The sequence below is a fragment of the Suillus fuscotomentosus genome, assembly GCF_016647785.1.
Source record: "Suillus fuscotomentosus strain FC203 chromosome Unknown F5891scaffold_3, whole genome shotgun sequence".
Lineage (NCBI taxonomy): Eukaryota > Fungi > Basidiomycota > Agaricomycetes > Boletales > Suillaceae > Suillus > Suillus fuscotomentosus.
Window position 1 is genome coordinate 252,755 of NW_024539515.1, and position 17,375 is coordinate 270,129.

Here is a 17,375-nt window from a genome sequence, read left to right on the forward strand (position 1 = left end):
AAACGAGGCGTTTACCCACTTTTGCAAATTCCCTGGCCTGCCAGGCGCTGCCTCGTGTCTGCCTCGCCTTTTCCGGAGGTCATTGACCGGACATCTAATCTATAAAAACCCACCCTTTTGTTTATTTAATTCTCCCATCCTCAACACTTGTATTCTTACAACCCCACCTTTTCTCCTACCTATCCCGCCCACCGTCGCCGACGCCCATCATGGCCATCTACGAGGAATACGCAGCGCTCCCTGTTACCAGCGATATTACTGTGAATTTTCCGCTTTTTCCCAGTGCCGAATAAGCTCTAATGATACTTTTTTGTAGCCTGGTGACATCGTCGCTGTTAACCACGACCGGTACGGTCGTCAAGAGGGTCTCGTCGTTGGCTCTCGTGTCGACTTCGCTGTAAGCCTCGCCTTCCACAATAAAAAAGCATAAAGACTCATCCCACCTCACAGGGCCGACAAATTCTCGAAGTCCAACTCGAAGCCTCAAACGAAATCTATCAAGCATGGTACAGTCGACACATTTCTCACCCCAAATCCAATATCTAACGCAACCCAAAACCACAGGTACCCCACTGTCACCCGCGTCAGGCGAACAGTCTCCTACACCCGACCTGTCGTCGCAAAACAGCGCACCGTTGAGCGCCGAATCTATTGGTGATCGTATTTCACCCGGCCTTATTTCTCTGCTTGGTTTGGGCTGTCGAATTTTGTATTATCTAAATATCTACTCTGCGGCCAAGTCGACGTGGTCATGGTGCTCTTGCTTCTTGCTTCGGTCATGGGGGCGATGTTCAATACGGTACATAGCTCGCGGTGGCTACTGGTGGACGCGATGCCGGGCATGGCGGAGGTTGCTTGTTTCATTCAACTGATGAATCTACGCGATGATTACTAGAGGTCTTTTGACGGGACATTAGGTCACACGTACTTTGATGATCGTGACAAAATGACATGACATGACCTTGACATGTACAAGATTAGCTGCTGTCACAAGGCCTACTAAACATTGCGTGACGTGGCGGCAATCACGGGTTATCGTGAATATAATACTTATTGTGTATCTTTACTATTGTGCACTGCATTATTAGGGACAGATAAGCGCCGTTAAACGCCGTAGATGACTTCAGTCCAGTCGGTATTCAATGATACCAACAAGCATGGCTAAGTAAGTTAGTAGAGAGCTCAACATGTGGCAGGCTAGGTTATGCTAAAGATACAAGAGCATAATAAAGTTATATGATAATATGAGCGCTACAGAAAGGCAGTTATGCTTTCTGGTCGACAACGGGTGAGGGGTGTGTAGGCCGAGGGGATTTGGGATGGCGAGATCCCGGTGGACGAACGGTAAGGGATGAAGACGAAGATGACGCACGTTGATGCACATGCATAATATCTGGTGCTGATGCCCAGAGAGAAGACGAATTGGTAGATGTGCTTGACATAGAAGCCTGCGACAAATTTGCTTTCAAAGGAACAGCGCTCCCGTTCATTAGAGACGGAGTCGATGCAGATAGAGACTCTCGGTCCCGTCGCGCAGCTGAAATACTTCTTCTCCCAGCTACTACGCTCCTCACAACTCTCGGTCCCATCACACCCCTCCCTCTATTCTCCACAATATCCCCATCTACCAACGAACTTGCAACCGATGTCGTTGACCCGTTCACGCGCGGCTTGAGTGTCTCCTCTGAGCTTCGTGGTGAGTTGTGATGTGGGTAAATGCCAGGGCGCGACTGTACCACGCGCTCGTAGTAGAGCATAAACGCCCCAGAACCCTCCTGCACCACTGTCTCTATTCCGCATTCCTTCACTGAATCGTCGCTGATCCGTAGCCATCCCCGGCCAGGGCGATACATGGAGTCCACAGCTTCGTCATCGTCGCGCACGGGCCCATAGCGCTGGCACCTTTCGCAGTCGCAGCCAAGTGGGTCGGCGAGTCTTGGCGGTGCGAAGCGCCGCGAGCCGTAGGATACAGGTCGGGGTTTGCGTCGATAGCAAACGTAGTGACCGAAGGAATGCTGGCCATAGTGACACACAACAGCAGAAAGACGGTATATGATTCTTTGCACGGCATATGTTGCCGGTGTAGGAGTTGTGGAACGAGGGAGTAGGGGTGGTTGTGACGAGATGGGAACAGAAGGTTTGGTGGAGAGGTTGCCAGACGTTGTGAATGGTGTGAGATCTAGAAACTCAGGAAACAGAATGCGAACTGTGTTCTTAGCAGCATAGTGGCCGTAGCTGAGGGATCGATTGAGGTGCAGTGCGAGAACTTGAGGTGGCTGTAGAACGTCTTAGATACTCAGGGGGCACAAACGAAACTCAGACTTACTCTTGCGATCATAGCTTGCTTTGTCGATGCTCTGCTAAACACTTTCTCCAGCTTGACGCCCTTGACTTCCTCTTCTAGTCGACCATGATCCAAGGCAGACTGCACTTTGAGTTCTAGTTTTCTAGCATCCTTCATTCGTTTCCTCTTTGATACAGAAGCAGTAGGGTCTGCAATCACTGCTGCTGCCAGCCGGTCTGCCTCTTGCCTAAGCCTCTGGTGCGTGGCCTTCATCGAACATTTGCGACATATGCAGTCGTTCAACATCTCAAGCTTAGTGTATTCCGCAAGGCAGTCTTCCAAATGACAGCTGGCCTGTGTGCGAGTTAAAGTACATCGATGACCAAATCAATCAACACATACGGCATATCGAGGCAAGGCAAGTTGCCAGCTATCGAAAGCAAAATGCATGACTGCTTCTGTGTAGCCACATTCAACGCAGCTGCGTCTGTTCGCTGTGAGCCCGTCGAACACGCTCTTCCCAATCTCCTTGTTGACGTCATTGCGGACTTGAGAGAGTCCACCTAGACCACGGTCCCGTTGGCCCTCATTGTCAACTGCAGCCACTTCCTTCTTGATGCATTCGGAAACGAGTTGGAATAATTCCTGTGCGTCTTGATGTTCTCGAGAGGAAAAGAGGGAGTTATGTTTGCTTCTGGAGTGATTGACGAGGGTGGTGATCATGTCGAGTGGACGAATTGAATGATAAGAAGAGCGAGGTGTATTAAGGTCTGTAGATATGTCTGTCAAATGCGTAGCTGTGGTGCTGTATGATGGCACGCACCTTGGAGCAAAGCCAAGAGGGAGTCCACGACAGGTGATGGCACATCAAGTTGAATGGCCTTGGCTTGCGTGTACGAGAGATAAGGGTGTAAATAGGACAAGGATGCCATAGCCTGATTGCAGTAGTGTGAATTGGAGAATCACGATTCGGATTGAGCACCTTACTTGCATAGTTGAGTTCATGAAACAGTACGTTCCGGATATATTGACAAGACCGGGGTAATAGCCATCATGAGCATCGTTTTTGTGCTCTGAAACTGATGTGTTGCAACAATTAGATTATCACATGAGAACCAGTACATACGTGGTCTTGCATGTCCATTAAGCTCGATCTGCTCACTACGAGTGCGTAACACTTTCTTCTTGAGTTTTTTAGTTTCTTGTTGGGTACTGGAGGATGATGACCAGTTCCACGGCAAGTTGAATGAAAAGCTCTCAAACACCATAGCTAACCGCCAGGTGACTGGTGAAGATGATCCAAGGCTGAATACCGTCTGGACGAAGAGCAGGACAATAAGCGGGAATAAAACGAAAATGGCAAGGGGGGTTATTTGAAGAAATAAAGGGTCTTTGAGTAAGGCGAGAGACCAAGAACGAAATTCGTCTTGAAAGTTCATGGGGGGTTCAACTTTATGCTGCTCTCCAAGACATGAGCAGCTATAGCGACGCAGCAGCTCGGGGAACACGAACCTTTATGTTGTTGACATGCTCGTTCGTTCGTATATAATATGCCCACGCAATTCAATGAAACACATGGCTACCTGGCGCAATGGTAGCGCGTTTGGCTTCGATTGCCAGCGGCACCAAAAGGTTGCAGGTTCGAGTCCTGCGGTGGTCATTTTTTGTTGCTGTTAATAAAAGCACAAATTATTTTTTACATCTTCTTCTTCTTACTCCTCGTAACACTCGTGCCTATGGAACTCACAAGGCCACCTCCCTATGCTTATACCCTCTCCAGATATCACTCGCCTCCCCTTTTGCTCCCCGTCATCTAAAATAATTACATACTGCTCATCTGTTCTTTCATCCACGTAATGCCACTTCCCACATACGCCATCGCCAAACGGGTGTGGGAACAGGTCATCGTCCTCGGGCTCCGATGGATCCGCTAGAAATGGGTGGTATAGTGCTCCCCGCGGAGTAATGCGTCGCGTTGACTCGGGATGCATTACCTCCGCTAAAAGAGAAAGCGCAGCTTCGACCTCAATTCGGTGCGATTCAGCTGTTGGGGGTGCTGGTATATTGGCACGCGTGGGGGTAGTGGAGCGTGACCGAGAGCCGTATGATGAAGAAGATGACGGCGGATGGTCGAGTCTTCCAGGGGAATGTGTCTCGTAGTCATTGTATGGATAATATCGAGGGTCTGGCGTACGAGTCTTGAATATGTTAGGATTTTGTTTTTCAACGAACTCGCGCCAACTTATGCCCTCTTGCGATATTGAAGGCACGTTTGTCGCAAATGTCCGACCTGTATAGTACTCATGAGCTGAAAAGTTTAAATCAAATACGATAGTTACTATGCAAGATCGCAGTTTTCTCCATCTTCTGTCGTCCGATAATGGTAGCTATTTCCATGAGAGCTTCTATATCATCACTGGACTGTAGAAGAGGGAATTTTCCCGCCAGGAAGAAGAGAAGGATCATGCCAGCTGACCAAACATCAATGGCTAGGCGCAGCGCGTTCAGCCAGCGCGTCGGATTAAAAATGACATGCCGTACCACCGGTTTGCTGGCTGCACTTTAGAAGGACTTCGGGGGCCCGGAAGCCTCTCGTGCCTGCCCTGTTTGCTTTTGAGGGGGCTCTAATTCACAGGGTCAGTAAGCGAATTACTTGGAGACGAAAGCTCACCTCGTATCCTTGTCAGGATAGCCAACACGATCGCTTGACCATGAACTTTTCTGTCGGGCTTCCCTCTGCATCTTCTTCAGGAGGTCAACATCATAGTCATTCCGACCTCTTATTTTTCCATGAGGATGCTCTCGCGTGGCAGAGGTATGCAAGCATGCTCCGTGCGCCGGCGTGGATCCATCCATTCTCTGAAAACATGTTATAACGGATACTTGAAGCACATGTCTCACTGCTCACACTTGCGAGGCCAAAGTCGCACAAGGCACCTACACCTGTTCGAGGATCATACAGAAAGTTGGCAGGTTTAACGTCCCGATGTATGATACCTCTGGCATGAATATCACGTAACGCACGGAACATACATCGAAAGTATGCTTTGATACCAGCCATAGACAAGTCTTTGTAGAATTCCTGACCTAACGTTAAAGCGTCTTTCATATGTAAACCGGTGCACCCACTCGAAAATCTTCGTTGCGGGTATATGGCATGATAGCGACCACCTGATCTTGGTGTCGGAACGCGGTGATAAGCTGAGAAGTATGACGGCATCCCCTGCAATCTTCCATGATCGAGATCTCGTTTCGTATCCGCTCTGGATTGCTTGTGACATATATTCGTTTTATGGCGACGAAGACTTTGGTACCGGGGGAATAAGGGGCTGATTGGTAATGTGCGGAGGATGTGGGAGGATGGTAGCCATGCCACGCAGTGTTGTCCCATTTATAATGGTAGGCCAAATCTATGGCCTTGTATACGGAGGAGAATGTCCCTGTGCCAAGGCGGTCGACGATGGTATAGTCTTCTGATAACGACGGAACAGCATTGTTGAGATTGGCAATTTCTAGTTGGATTTCTTGTTGTTCTTCTGGTGGTTTGAGGTACAACGTCTTCTCTTCGTCCGTTTCACCATCTGCGTCGGCGTCTTCATCAGGGTCTTCGTCGTCGTCGTCTAGATTGCCCATATCGTGCGGTGCTTCAAAGTTCATATCGTCAGCGCTTTCCATGCTCTCGTCGAGATCTACGACCGGCAGCTCGTCTGGGTGACTTGGCCGCCTTCGCTTGATAGTGGAGGGCACAACACCTTGTTTTGAATAAAGGTGTGCAAGATGATTGTGATACTCGACCATATCTGGGCTTTCGAGGCCATTGTGACCGTCCTCGGAGGTGGGACTGAAAGTACCGTTTGTATTCCGTGCTGAGACATATTCCTCGTGGTAAGCTTTGTTGCGAATATCAGAAGAACCGACTTCAAGAGGATTAGATGAATGCTGAGAGAGCAGTATGGTAGCCATGGCGCAGTCTGGCCGATGTGAGTAATGGCCAGCTTGTTCAGGTGTCGTGGTAAGTAGAAAGCATCTTTAAAACGCTAGCCTCGTCGCGACAAACGCGCTAGGGTCACGTGAGCTAGATAAGCACAAGATAAACAATAAAAAAATGACCACCGCAGGACTCGAACCTGCAACCTTTTGGTGCCGCTGGCAGTCGAAGCCAAACGCGCTACCATTGCGCCAGGTAGCCATGACGTATCTCTATCCTGACTCATTTTCACGTAGAAGGACTTACCAAATTAACTACTGTTGGAGTTAGGCTGCGCTGACACTCATCTCTGTCATGGCGCTCAATTGGACGATGCTGGATGCGAGACACCAGCCTATACCCTTACATGATGAGTCCACCATCATGTCCATAGATCGTGATTCGCAAGTGGAGTTCTCCATGACCATACCTGACGCGCCACCTTCGGGCACTGCTGCCACCGGGGGCAACGGTGGGGTGAAGAAGATGAAGGAGAGAGGGAAACTCTGGCTGACGAACAAACGAGTATGTTCATCTTTCCCTCCAAACATTAATCAATCTGATTTTGATGTGCACTAGCTGATCTTCACAACACTCAAAGGGGGAAAGCCCAAGCCGTCATTCGAATCGCTATCGATACCACTGGACGCGATCCTATCTAGTAAATTTGAGCAGCCTTACTTCGGCGCTAACTTCGTGGTGCTTGATATCAAGCCCTCAGTGGGTGGTGGGCTCACAGACGGTACGAGCGTCGAGATCCGGTTTTATGACAGGGGGTTATTTGAGTTCGTGAGCGTCTTGGAGAAGACGCGTGAAAGAGTCGTTTATATGAAGAGGCAGGCGGCCATGGAGGACGATGAGAACTTACGTGAGTACTCATTTAGACAGCATCGATATCTCTAATGTGCTTGTGCTGCTAGCTGCGTATACGTCATCCGGTTCCGCACCGAGAGCTTCAAATTCATACGCGGATACTCCACCTGGATATGTTGCTTGAAATCATTTTCTCCACCCACTGTGTACCAACAACATTGGACTTCGTAATAAGGAATGTAACATGTGTACACTTTTTCTGTCGAACTTTCAGCCTTGTCGTCCATGCATGCTAGGTGTTATAATATTAATGCGTTGTTTGCAATATCCGTAAACATTCAAAACTTCTAGTGATCTATGATCTACGCGCCGATGTTCGCGGCTAATTTTGTTGTTTTTGGATAATTTGTAGTCACGAGGAATTATCCCGTTGCAGGGCTGCGGCGAGAACGCTATCACGACTTCCTGCCACGAGCAGCCAGTCTTAGATTGGCCCTGTGGAATCAAAAGTATCTATGATGTTTTATGTTTTGGAGGTCCATCATCTCCCCAGTGACTTCCACAGAACACGGCATCATTGACTTTTAGCGTTGAAATTTATTTGACATCAAATCGAGTTCCTTTACCCATCGTAAAAATTAGTTTGACGAGGATTCTCGACGTTGAAGTCGGGTCGGGGGCCGATGAATCTCACGTCCTACCGTAATAATGAGGTACTTTGTAGAACTACTATGCCTTAAAGCGGTTGTGATATTCCCACTAAGCGCGGGGAACTGCGGGGAACCAACTTATACAGGTACGACGATTCATATTGAACCACATATTTCATTCGTCGCGTCATCGTCCAAGTGATCAGATGAGTCTTAATGCCAGCCTATGATTACACGGGATGGATGCACCAGCAGGATGTGTTTGTCGGCCGATGTACGACAGTTCAAGTGAGTGTCGGCATATGTATCGTACCTGAAGTGATGACCATGAGACGTCAAACAGCATTATCATCGAATCACTATCGAGCTTAATTCTTGCACACCATTTACATCAATTCTCTCATGATAGAAGGCATAGGTTTAAACCGGACAGCCTCATCAGGTGTGGCGATGAATAGCAGACGTGAACTGGCAGGTCATTTAATATGGCTTGCAGAAGTAGACCAAGTTAACACACATCATGAATATCACCACTCCAACTTCCCTAGTACAGAACGTACTCCCTCCATTCAATGCATACATCATGATTGGACCAGTGGTGTTGGGTGCGCTCGTTAATGCCTGCCTCTTCGGCGGTCTCGTCATTCAGACTTACGTCTATCATGCGAATTTCCCCAACGATCATCGAGTAGTGAAGCTCACGGTCAGTGAACCCAGTGTGAACTAAGAACACTAGTCGCTGACTAGACGCCATGATTCAGGTAGCAGCCATCCTGTAAGTGCCCTATGTCGCTTTCCTGCCTGCTTTGCCCAAGCCAATCGAATTGTACAGCGCATCACAGACTGCACATGTGATCTGTGTATCAGCGACACTGTGGAAAGTTGCTGTCAGTGGCTACGGCAACCCTCTCACGCTGTCGGTCTTCCCGCTTGGAGCAGACGCGGCTATCCTCTTCACTGCAATTACAGGGAACACTAGTAGAAGTAAGATCTTTCATCGAATTGATGGATATTCTGACTAGTATATATGCAGTCATGCTTCGCGTTTCGGCTGTGGAAGCTTTCGAAAACACTTACTCTGCCCCTTATCTCGCTGGCACTGTGTTTATTAGCTCAGTCCATTGCACTCACGATGACAGTGAAAGCTTTCGCCATGACAAACCTTCTGACGTTCGAAACTGACGAAAACAAGCTGATCACGCTTTCACTCACCTCTCGTCTGGTTTGTGAGTTGACACTTACCTTGTCCATGGCGTGGTACCTCAGGAAGCAACGATCGTCGGCATTTGTGAGGCACGTTAAATTACTTCCAATCTGTTCCGTCGTAATTATTTACAGAACAACGACCATAATTGACCGTTTGGTTCTGTGGACTCTCGGTGAGCATTGAGCACTTTCTGGTAGATATGACTCACCTTTCCAATCACCACGCAGAAACTGGCCTTATGACTAGGTGTGTGACAAGACCTTCCTGGTGCAGTGTTGCAGCTAATTGTTATGTTCAGCCTGGTCGTGGTCTTAGTCATGAGCTTCGTAAGAGATCCTTTTCCAGATACAAAGCACTGAATTGATTGTGAAAGAGTAGTTCCTAGCAATGAAGCAGAATTGTGAGTCAACCGGGATATCTCTCCTTCGTCGCACAGTGAATTTTTTGTAGACATATGGGTTGGATTATATGCAACCCTTGCAACTGGTCTGTGTCCGCAAATTGCACGCATTCGAAGCACTTATTCAGTCTTTGCGTCTCAGTGAATGCGAACTCGTTACTTGCATCGTGAGCTTTCTTGACTATTTTGGTGACGCGCTCACGCGGTTGTAGACTAAACGGCAGATTAATCCTCCGCGTACCGAACCAAAGCTTGAACATGAATCCTCCGAGTAGTTCAGCTGGTAGGCGTAGCCGTGAAACCCAGGTTCGTAGAAGTACTGTCGTCTTGCGATGTGGTTTACTGAAGTCGTATGAAGTCTCTTGTGATCAACGTCACGCGAACAGTCGGAACTGTTCCAGATGTTTTCAAATACGACGAGGGTGAAGTTTAGGACCGAGGAACCGGATAGTGACAATAACGACAATCCATACATTATATGATGAGGCTAGTATAAATCAACTACTGGTCGCCGATTTGGATGCACGTACGGGAACACCGAGAAATGTAGACAAAGAGCCAGATGATAACTGTCTGTTTCAAGGAGGCATCCACGAGGTGCTGTTCTCCAGAGGCTGTGAACATGTGTCGGTGGCTGATCGGTCTCAAGCCTTAGCCGTTGCATCGGTTATTCAAGATATACCCGCTGACTTAAGGAACTAGACAAGCTACTATCTCAGGCTCGTCTGCGGTCAAAGTGATCATGATCTAGAGCAAGAGTCTCAATACAAACACGAGCACAGACATAACGGAATTACTGACAGAGTACAATGAGCCCAGTGAGCACTGAAAAAGCAACTCAAATGATGGCCATCGATCGTCAGATAAGATTCTGATTCTAGATCATAACGAAGGCAATTCATACTAACGTTACAGACCATTTAACTTCCGTTGTACTCGGCGGCGCAAGTTCAAACTAGCCTGCATTGCATCAACTCTTTGCGCCAAGCGGAAGAAATGAAAAGGAGATTTAAAACGGGTTGGGAAAGCGGACAGGACGCTACCTCGCATCATGGATCCTACGAATTCCAGCACCTCCTTGGCTTTTGAAGTCGCAGCATTCAATCCATCCATCATCGTCGGACCTGTGGTGTTGGGTGCACTCGTTGATACCTGCCTCTTCGGCTGTCTCGTCATCCAGACGTATGTGTATTATGCGAATTTTGCCAACGACCATCGAGCGATTAGGTTCACGGTCAGTGAAGCCGATGCGAGGCACGAATCACTGACTTGATGTGATCTTTCCAGGTAGCAGCAGTCTTGTAAGTGGCCTACACGTCCTTGTTCCCTGTCCAGACCAGCCAAATTGTAAAGCGCAACACAAATTGCACATGTAATATGTGTATCGGCAACACTGTGGAACACTGCTGTCAGCGCATACGACGACCCTTCGAAACTTCAGATACTCCCATTGGCATCCGCCGCGACTATCCTCTTCACTGGAATTACAGGGGCACTCGTTGAAGTAGGATTCCTCGTCGAATTTGATGGTGATACTCACCTGCACGTAGTCGTACTTTGCTTTTCGACTGTGGAATGTTTCGAAAAAACTCCTTCTTCCCATTCTCTCGCTGGTACTCTGCATAATAGCTCAGGCTGTCTCACTCGTGATCACAGTGCAAGCTTTCAAAACGACAAGCATTGCGGTATTCGAAGTTGATCAAAACATGCCGATCACTCTTGCACTCATTTCGCGTGTGCTCTGTGATCTGATACTTACCCTGTCCACGGCGTGGTACTTGAAGAGCCAGCGGTCGGGATATTCAAGGCAAGCCACAACACTTCTAGTTTGTGCTGCTGCGACGATTTTGCAGGACGACGAACATGATCGACCGTTTGGTTCTGTGGACTATTGGTGAGCACTGTGCTCAGTTTCCATATGACTCACGTCCAATCAACCACTCCTTAGAAACCGGTCTGATAACCAGGTATGATAAAAGACGACGATCCTGGCGTGTTTAGACTAAAGTTATGTTGAGCCTGGTCGCAGTACTTGTCATAAGCTTCGTAAGAGACCCTTTCTCGGGCGCGCAGTACCAAACTGACTGACTGTAAAAAAAATGTGTAGTTCCTAGCAATGAAGGAGAATTGTGAGTGAACCGGGATCTCTATCCTTCGCCACCAACTGAACTTTTCGTAGACATATGGGTTGGATTATATACAATCCTTGCGAGCGGTCTGTGTCAGCGCAGTGCATATATTCGGAACGCTCACTTAGACCTTACCTCGCAGTAAACGGAAATTCGTTACTAGCCTTGTGAGTCAGTCTCATTCATTTGGCGACACGAGTTCAGGCTTTTGCAGGCTAAACGGTAGATTAATCTTTCGAAGCGCGACAAACGAAAACTTACACATGAGCACTCTGAGTGGTTCAGGTGGTGGGCGTAACAAACAAAATGTTCGTAAATGTATCATCTTGCAATGCAGTCGTACTGAAGTCATGCGAAGCCTTTTGTGATCAATGCCACCCAGACAGTCAGAGGTCCTCCCGAGGTTTTCAAACGCGATAAGTGGGAAGTTTAGGTGTCCATAAAATTGCCGGATACAATGATGGCGACGCATGCGTAGCATGATGATATTACTTCTCTGGTGAAGACCGAAACCCTTCTGCCTGTGAAAGCGCAAGGTTTTAGTACTTACTCAAATCTCCAGGCCGAAAAGCTTACCCGTAATTGCATCATGATGGTGGATAAAGCGTGCGCTGTACCCTATATTATCAAACATCGTGTTATGACTGAAAATTTGGTGAACGTTAAGAACTGAGTACTTTGATCGGCTGACCCGTGACAACGTAGTCCTGCCGGTGCCTGCGAATGTCACTGAAGTCACAGTATGTTACATCCGGTCACAAAGTCCTCAGCTGTCCCAGTCCGAGTCTGTCCGACTTGAACATATAAGTACAGATGATGACGGTCCTAGCCGTTCCTCACTCTCCTACTCGCCGCGACTAGGATCAGCTATATAGTCGTTCCTACGACCAGATTTCTGCTCAGCTCACGTACTTGCAGTCCCGCGAAAGTCCATTCGATTCTCAGAACATTCAACCCAGTCAAAATGTTCGTGAAAATTGCAAAATTTGTCACGAAAAACCTCTTCAATGTCGAGGGTTGGATCTGCGTCGTGTCAGGAAGTGGAACCGGCCTCATGATTGCACAAGCCTTTGCCAATAACGGGGCCAAAGTCTACATCACGTCGTGCCGCCAGGCGTCCTTGAAACACACCATAGCTCATCCTAAGGGGAAACTTATTCCAGTCACTTGTGACGTTACGTCGAAAGACTCGATCAAACATTGAATTGGTCCAGGAGATCGACAAGCAGGAAGATCACATTGACCTACTGGTGAACAACGCTGGCATCAGTGAAGGTAAATCTTTCTCCACTGTCCTAAACTCTGAATGAGCAGCTGGACCATCCAACCAATCTGCGCCATTGTCAAACTCTGCTGAGTCCGAGTCCGAGTCCGAGTCCACTGTCCTTGCTTCAGGTGGAGGAGGCATTCGACGAGCAGGAGGCAAATCTTCAGCGGACCGCTTGCCAAGGATAGTGGATTCCATATCATGCCACTTGACGAGAGGTTTGTATGGTGTTTTTAGTTTCTGTGTAGTCAGTATGAGACTGAGAACTTAACACGCGAAAAAATGTTACTCACATTAGAATCAAAGGAATGGTTTCGGGGAGATTTTGAAGATAGAGATAGTAACTGTAGCTTATTTCTCGTTTCACAATTCATGGTTGCGAATGTTATGCCCTAGCCCTAGTGCAGATACTTTGCGAGATTCACAGATTCACCACCATGGAGACGCCCATCGGATTGGCAAACTCCAAATTCACCCAAATTTACACCCCCAAAATGCCCTTCGAGATTCATACTGGTGAACAACGCTGGCATCAGTGAAGGTAAGAGTGATGCCAAGAAGCGTGATCAGAGTGCCAAGGCTCTCTTAAAGTCAATTGGGAGAACGTTTACAGGACCAACATCAACTGTTTCTTCACGATTACAGCGTTTTTTCCCCTTCTCAACGCGACTTCTTTTGGCAAATCACATACACACTGGCTCTACCATGAATATTACCTCTGTTTTTGATATTAATCGTACCACGCAGCACCCTACAAGTACAGCGTCTCAAAGGCGGCCGCTATTCGCTTAAGTACTTTACTTGCGCAAGAATTCAGGATGGTAGCCGGCCAGGTCGGTGATTAATATCGTACCTGGGATTTTCCGTTCTGGGGTGGCGATTTTGGTTGAAGTTTTGTTAAACTCAGCCCGCGATTGGTGATCTTATCTGATGAACTCACAGATTCCGGTAGGTGAGGACTATGGCGAGAAGAAAGCAATACACAGATCGTCCTGGGCGTGGCGAAGATATTACACAAGCTGCTTTGATGCTGGCCTGCAACCAGTATCCATATGGACAGGTATGCCATTACCCAGTTTGTTATATTCACTCAATACTTGTCTGCAAGACCCTTGCCATTGATGGCAGGTATCTCCTCGAACATCCTTGTTTTACACTCTAGTGCCAAGTTTCCGTCTGCATTCTCCGAGCTTCACATACATCATTATTCTCAAGCATCCTTATACCGAATGCCAAATTGTAGCCCATTAATATTGTATGCAAAGAACTTCAACGACGCAATATTCCACTTGATATAATATTGTAACGAGAAGGGATAATCAAGGCGGTGTAGCAATTAAGTCAAGCACTGCATGTATGTCTTATTGAATAGATAACCTACACTTTCCCCAATATAAAAATGTCGATTAGGCTTATCGATACTGTCAACCTAAATATCCCTCCTCTGATCTTCTCATGGTCTGGGCACGATGGAATCCTCTCGGACGTTGCCATAGTACATTGCTCGCGGCCCCGAGTGGGAATTCTCCAATGCGGCGCCGGCAGTAGCCCACGATGTTAGGTTCAAGTTTGGGATGAGCGACGATAACGTTGGAGTGGCTACTCTGCGAGGATGAGGGCGTGGCATGTCAAGGCCTTCCAGTGGACCAGCCTCGTCTGGCATGCGACTAGGTGGTGACGATGACGCTGAGCCCGACACCGTTTGGCTCGTAACGAAGCTGAAGTTTCTCATCGTCCTGCTAAGGGTTTGCAATACTGATCTGCCGCCGGCGCTGGGTTCAGTAGGTGTACGTTGTTCGACCTGGTTCATGTACGTCGAATGAATGGATGAGTCTGAAAGACCCCGTCTACGCAGGGTACGCTCGAGAAGGGGGCCAGGGATATCATCCGCTTCGCCGTGCTCTGGACTAGTGTTAGCGCCAATCTCGCGTGACAAGTGCGAATTGCTCCGCTTGTACGCGAGGGGTCTGTCGATGGTCGTGGTATCGCTCTGCGAGGGCTCATCTGATTTGAAGAATGTGGAACGGACACGACGAGGAGCACGGGGAAGAACTACCCATAGGTCTGCAGTATCATTTGGGTGTGGTGCACCTGCAAAGATGCCCATGACACTGCGTACATTTGAGGTTGACGTAGGAGGGCGAGGAATGGTATCGACGTGAGACGTCGGGCCAAACGGATGTGCTTCATTTGCAGGATGAGCTGAGAACGTGCTTGTTACAGACTTGCCAATGCCCGCCCCCGAGAATTCGACGTTGACTATGGTAGCAGATGCAGCAAGCGCCGGACCTAGCTTTGGCACCGGACGTGGCTGGTGAATGACTCCACGACCTCGACTTACAGGTCTAGGGGGTAATTGAGAAGGGTGAGTGCTCGACTCGCTTAACGATGAACCGAAGAGCTTCGAGAATGGAGCCATCCAACTTGAGCCCGGTCCAGACGCCTTCCTCTCTCTCTCCATCGCCTCAGCTTTTGCAGGGTCTAGCGCCATCTCACTGACCCTTTGTGCTATAGAAGGCTCTAGAATGACATCATTCAGTGTGACACGTAGCTGCCCAAGTTCCTCAAACACGTCCTTGAAAAACTTGAACAGCCCACGCAGATCCTTCCGGGTGCACATGAGGGTAACCTTCTCATCCTCCAGCAGCATGCGGTACTGTGCACGTAGCTGGGTGATCTCCGAGAGAATACTGCTTACTGTCGCGCGTGATAGGTGCTTAACGTCCGCGCCACGCAGGTGCTGACGTTTTAAGCGGTTTGTCAGAGTCAGCGCATCTGCCTGCGACATACGCAACAAGAGTGACGTCATCCGTTCTAAGAGAGCAGATAGGTGTGAGGGTTGACTATCCTGAAAGGAGGACGTATCCGATCGGCCATCGTGAGCAAAAGATGGCACAAGCTCGTTGAGAGACGACATTGGATGCAACCCTAGATAGCGGTCTGTCTGCACCGCCTTGGAATGCTGATTAGGGTTGGGGAGCAACGAGTGGTGATCAAGGTCGAACTCCTCCACATCCGAGCTGAAGTGAGAAGATGGGTATTGTGGGTACAGATTGGTATACTTCGTTTCTGAGGGAACCATTGACTCTGCTGGAGAAAGTGGGCGCTGGCTGGTCTCGGGTGTGAGCGGCTCCTTAAGATCCGCGTAAGCCATCGGCTGTACGTGTGAGAGAGATACGCTTACAAAGACACTGACGAACTCTTGGCTCTAAGCTTGATGGACGTTTGACAGAGTTTAGTAGCTGAGTCAATCGTGAATGAATAGAAATTTAGATGAGCATATATCATCGTACCGAATCTCGAATATATGATGATGGGCCACTTCCCGTCCGTGAATGTCTCGAAAGCGTATCCACTAATTGTAACACCGTAAGTTGCTGTACACTGGACTTCGATATGAAACGCAGACCTCGTACTGCAGGTGGAAAGTTAACGTTCTCCTCCACTTGTGATCGCAGCACTTGAAGGTCTTCTCTTGACTCGGTAAGAAGCTTATGGAGCTCCTTATTGTCACCCTTAAGGACCTCATTGTCAGAAACCAGTGACTCCAGCACTTTCATGACTTCCGAGTCCTCGGTTATCACCGAGCTAGTGTGCTAAAGGTGGTCATTGGCGATTCGCTACATACGTTTGTACATGACCCTCACCGTGTGATGAAGATCTTCTAAACGAGAGCGAACGTCTTGTAGTAGGGATTCTGACGATTCTAATCGTTGCAAGCGTCGAAGTTCGAGGTCAGCTTGCAATCGACGAACCTCAGCTTGTAGCTTATCTGTGTCACGGGCATATAATCAGTAATCAGTAAAACCTGATTTAGAGACGATGAGAAAACCCTACCAGTACGATCCTTGAGAGCAGCAATACATGCTTCTGAAGTCTTTGCCTTTTGTGCTTCACTGTCTTGTTCTTGCCGAAGGTCATCGTTCTCTTGGAGAGTAGCAGCTAGTCGAGATTCGATCCCTACAGTACGAGCTTGGTATGCAGTCAGGCGCGTCACCGACGTCCGAGCTTCCTCAAGCTCTATGAGTACGGTCTTATGTGATGCCTCAGCTACTTCACAGTTCAATAACGCTTGCGTTAGCCGCTAGAATTGAAGTGTTAATATGACCCATTGTACAAGGAAAACTCTAACCTTCTCCAGGATAGCGTTATCTTTCACCAGCTCGGCCACAGGCGAATTGACTTCGCCATGCATGTCTTGAAGTGACTCATCCACAAGATCATCTGAGGCACCGCGCGGCGTGCGCACATTAGACTGATATAAAATAAGCTACGAGGGCATGTTGCGATCGGAACTTCACGTACCTCGTGTTGACTGACGTATGCCTCATGCCGCTGCAGTAGAGCAGACCCAACCTCTGTGTAGATGCTTGTGGACCACTCGCGTTGGAGACGACAGAAAGACATACCTGCGCTGAGATGCAATCGTTTCTCGAGCTTCTCCTTTGAATCCAGCCAACTCTTCGTCGCTTGACACTCGGTGTTACCACAACAGCAGCATATGTTCTGCTGGGACTCTGAAGACGATACTTGGGAGAGATTCATCAAAGCTAGAGTTAGGTCGTCGATGTTACTATTGGCATGGTAAAGACTGCTTGCGTCCATTGTATTTGGGGTATCCGGACAGTAGTCCGAGGCAGACTCGTTGTGCATGACGA

The 17,375-nt window shown here is 48.4% G+C and overlaps 8 protein-coding genes and 2 non-coding genes across 10 annotated transcripts; 6 read left to right on the top strand and 4 right to left on the bottom strand.

Annotated features, from left to right (window-relative positions):
• The first annotated feature begins 15 nt into the window (after nucleotides 1-15).
• Nucleotides 16-667, top strand: F5891DRAFT_347500 (uncharacterized protein). Its single transcript, XM_041371453.1, has 4 exons — nucleotides 16-260; nucleotides 317-397; nucleotides 451-506; nucleotides 565-667. Exons 1-4 carry the CDS (start codon nucleotides 210-212, stop codon nucleotides 656-658), a joined length of 282 nt encoding a protein of 93 aa, XP_041232482.1. The 5' UTR covers nucleotides 16-209; the 3' UTR covers nucleotides 659-667.
• Nucleotides 668-1,265: 598 nt separating this feature from the next.
• F5891DRAFT_940844 (uncharacterized protein) lies at nucleotides 1,266-3,552 on the bottom strand (the record flags this gene model as incomplete). Its single annotated transcript, XM_041374301.1, has 6 exons — nucleotides 1,266-2,276; nucleotides 2,327-2,638; nucleotides 2,687-3,054; nucleotides 3,108-3,219; nucleotides 3,272-3,363; nucleotides 3,411-3,552. The coding sequence occupies 6 exons, from the start codon at nucleotides 3,550-3,552 to the stop codon at nucleotides 1,266-1,268; spliced, it is 2,037 nt and encodes a 678-aa protein (XP_041232483.1).
• A 309-nt stretch (nucleotides 3,553-3,861) lies between these two features.
• On the top strand, nucleotides 3,862-3,944 carry F5891DRAFT_t14. The gene has a single exon. It is a non-coding gene; the product is annotated as a tRNA-Arg (tRNA).
• Nucleotides 3,904-6,301, bottom strand: F5891DRAFT_999307 (kinase-like protein). The gene is made up of 6 exons (XM_041378535.1): nucleotides 5,414-6,301; nucleotides 5,193-5,366; nucleotides 4,956-5,143; nucleotides 4,826-4,908; nucleotides 4,624-4,773; nucleotides 3,904-4,574 (listed from the first exon to the last, which is right to left on the bottom strand). The coding sequence occupies exons 1-6, from the start codon at nucleotides 6,245-6,247 to the stop codon at nucleotides 3,997-3,999; spliced, it is 2,007 nt and encodes a 668-aa protein (XP_041232484.1). The 5' UTR covers nucleotides 6,248-6,301; the 3' UTR covers nucleotides 3,904-3,996.
• Nucleotides 6,302-6,390: 89 nt separating this feature from the next.
• F5891DRAFT_t19 lies at nucleotides 6,391-6,473 on the bottom strand. Its single transcript has one exon. It is a non-coding gene; the product is annotated as a tRNA-Arg (tRNA).
• On the top strand, nucleotides 6,432-7,652 carry F5891DRAFT_999313 (uncharacterized protein). The gene is made up of 3 exons (XM_041378536.1): nucleotides 6,432-6,776; nucleotides 6,831-7,119; nucleotides 7,172-7,652. The coding sequence occupies exons 1-3, from the start codon at nucleotides 6,567-6,569 to the stop codon at nucleotides 7,246-7,248; spliced, it is 576 nt and encodes a 191-aa protein (XP_041232485.1). The 5' UTR covers nucleotides 6,432-6,566; the 3' UTR covers nucleotides 7,249-7,652.
• A 211-nt stretch (nucleotides 7,653-7,863) lies between these two features.
• Nucleotides 7,864-10,004, top strand: F5891DRAFT_999328 (uncharacterized protein). Its single transcript, XM_041378537.1, has 13 exons — nucleotides 7,864-8,002; nucleotides 8,058-8,185; nucleotides 8,268-8,417; nucleotides 8,557-8,692; nucleotides 8,737-9,007; nucleotides 9,053-9,093; nucleotides 9,149-9,167; nucleotides 9,220-9,247; nucleotides 9,300-9,321; nucleotides 9,372-9,411; nucleotides 9,534-9,627; nucleotides 9,680-9,918; nucleotides 9,971-10,004. Exons 2-12 carry the CDS (start codon nucleotides 8,165-8,167, stop codon nucleotides 9,752-9,754), a joined length of 897 nt encoding a protein of 298 aa, XP_041232486.1. The 5' UTR covers nucleotides 7,864-8,002; nucleotides 8,058-8,164; the 3' UTR covers nucleotides 9,755-9,918; nucleotides 9,971-10,004.
• A 368-nt stretch (nucleotides 10,005-10,372) lies between these two features.
• F5891DRAFT_1181221 (uncharacterized protein) lies at nucleotides 10,373-11,219 on the top strand (the record flags this gene model as incomplete). Its single annotated transcript, XM_041366019.1, has 4 exons — nucleotides 10,373-10,555; nucleotides 10,609-10,622; nucleotides 10,675-10,825; nucleotides 10,872-11,219. 4 exons carry the CDS (start codon nucleotides 10,373-10,375, stop codon nucleotides 11,217-11,219), a joined length of 696 nt encoding a protein of 231 aa, XP_041232487.1.
• A 1,195-nt stretch (nucleotides 11,220-12,414) lies between these two features.
• F5891DRAFT_1161064 (NAD(P)-binding protein) lies at nucleotides 12,415-13,879 on the top strand (the record flags this gene model as incomplete). Its single annotated transcript, XM_041365247.1, has 7 exons — nucleotides 12,415-12,624; nucleotides 12,665-12,725; nucleotides 13,016-13,063; nucleotides 13,309-13,437; nucleotides 13,465-13,550; nucleotides 13,670-13,777; nucleotides 13,826-13,879. The coding sequence occupies 7 exons, from the start codon at nucleotides 12,415-12,417 to the stop codon at nucleotides 13,877-13,879; spliced, it is 696 nt and encodes a 231-aa protein (XP_041232488.1).
• A 291-nt stretch (nucleotides 13,880-14,170) lies between these two features.
• Nucleotides 14,171-17,370, bottom strand: F5891DRAFT_1181223 (uncharacterized protein; the record flags this gene model as incomplete). The annotated part of the gene is made up of 8 exons (XM_041366020.1): nucleotides 14,171-15,874; nucleotides 15,918-15,959; nucleotides 16,011-16,072; nucleotides 16,127-16,313; nucleotides 16,365-16,489; nucleotides 16,555-16,801; nucleotides 16,850-16,972; nucleotides 17,023-17,370. 8 exons carry the CDS (start codon nucleotides 17,368-17,370, stop codon nucleotides 14,171-14,173), a joined length of 2,838 nt encoding a protein of 945 aa, XP_041232489.1.
• Nucleotides 17,371-17,375: the final 5 nt, after the last annotated feature.

Excerpts from the sequence above, each read along its gene's own strand:
- F5891DRAFT_999313 (XM_041378536.1), top strand. The coding sequence starts at position 6,567 with ATGGCGCTCAATTGGACGATGCTGGATGCGAGACACCAGCCTATACCC. Across the intron at positions 6,777-6,830 it reads TCTGGCTGACGAACAAACGA|CTGATCTTCACAACACTCAA; the intron begins GTATGTTCATCT and ends GATGTGCACTAG. Across the intron at positions 7,120-7,171 it reads GGAGGACGATGAGAACTTAC|CTGCGTATACGTCATCCGGT; the intron begins GTGAGTACTCAT and ends TTGTGCTGCTAG.
- F5891DRAFT_999307 (XM_041378535.1), bottom strand. The coding sequence starts at position 6,247 with ATGGCTACCATACTGCTCTCTCAGCATTCATCTAATCCTCTTGAAGTC. Across the intron at positions 5,367-5,413 it reads CCCGCAACGAAGATTTTCGA|GAATTCTACAAAGACTTGTC; the intron begins GTGGGTGCACCG and ends ACGTTAGGTCAG. Across the intron at positions 4,774-4,825 it reads GTGCAGCCAGCAAACCGGTG|CCATTGATGTTTGGTCAGCT; the intron begins GTACGGCATGTC and ends CGCTGCGCCTAG.
- F5891DRAFT_999328 (XM_041378537.1), top strand. The coding sequence starts at position 8,165 with ATGAATAGCAGACGTGAACTG. Across the intron at positions 8,693-8,736 it reads TGCAATTACAGGGAACACTA|TATATATGCAGTCATGCTTC; the intron begins GTAGAAGTAAGA and ends TATTCTGACTAG. Across the intron at positions 9,412-9,533 it reads GCAACCCTTGCAACTGGTCT|ACTAAACGGCAGATTAATCC; the intron begins GTGTCCGCAAAT and ends ACGCGGTTGTAG.
- F5891DRAFT_347500 (XM_041371453.1), top strand. The coding sequence starts at position 210 with ATGGCCATCTACGAGGAATACGCAGCGCTCCCTGTTACCAGCGATATT. Across the intron at positions 261-316 it reads CTGTTACCAGCGATATTACT|CCTGGTGACATCGTCGCTGT; the intron begins GTGAATTTTCCG and ends ACTTTTTTGTAG. Across the intron at positions 398-450 it reads GCTCTCGTGTCGACTTCGCT|GGCCGACAAATTCTCGAAGT; the intron begins GTAAGCCTCGCC and ends CCCACCTCACAG.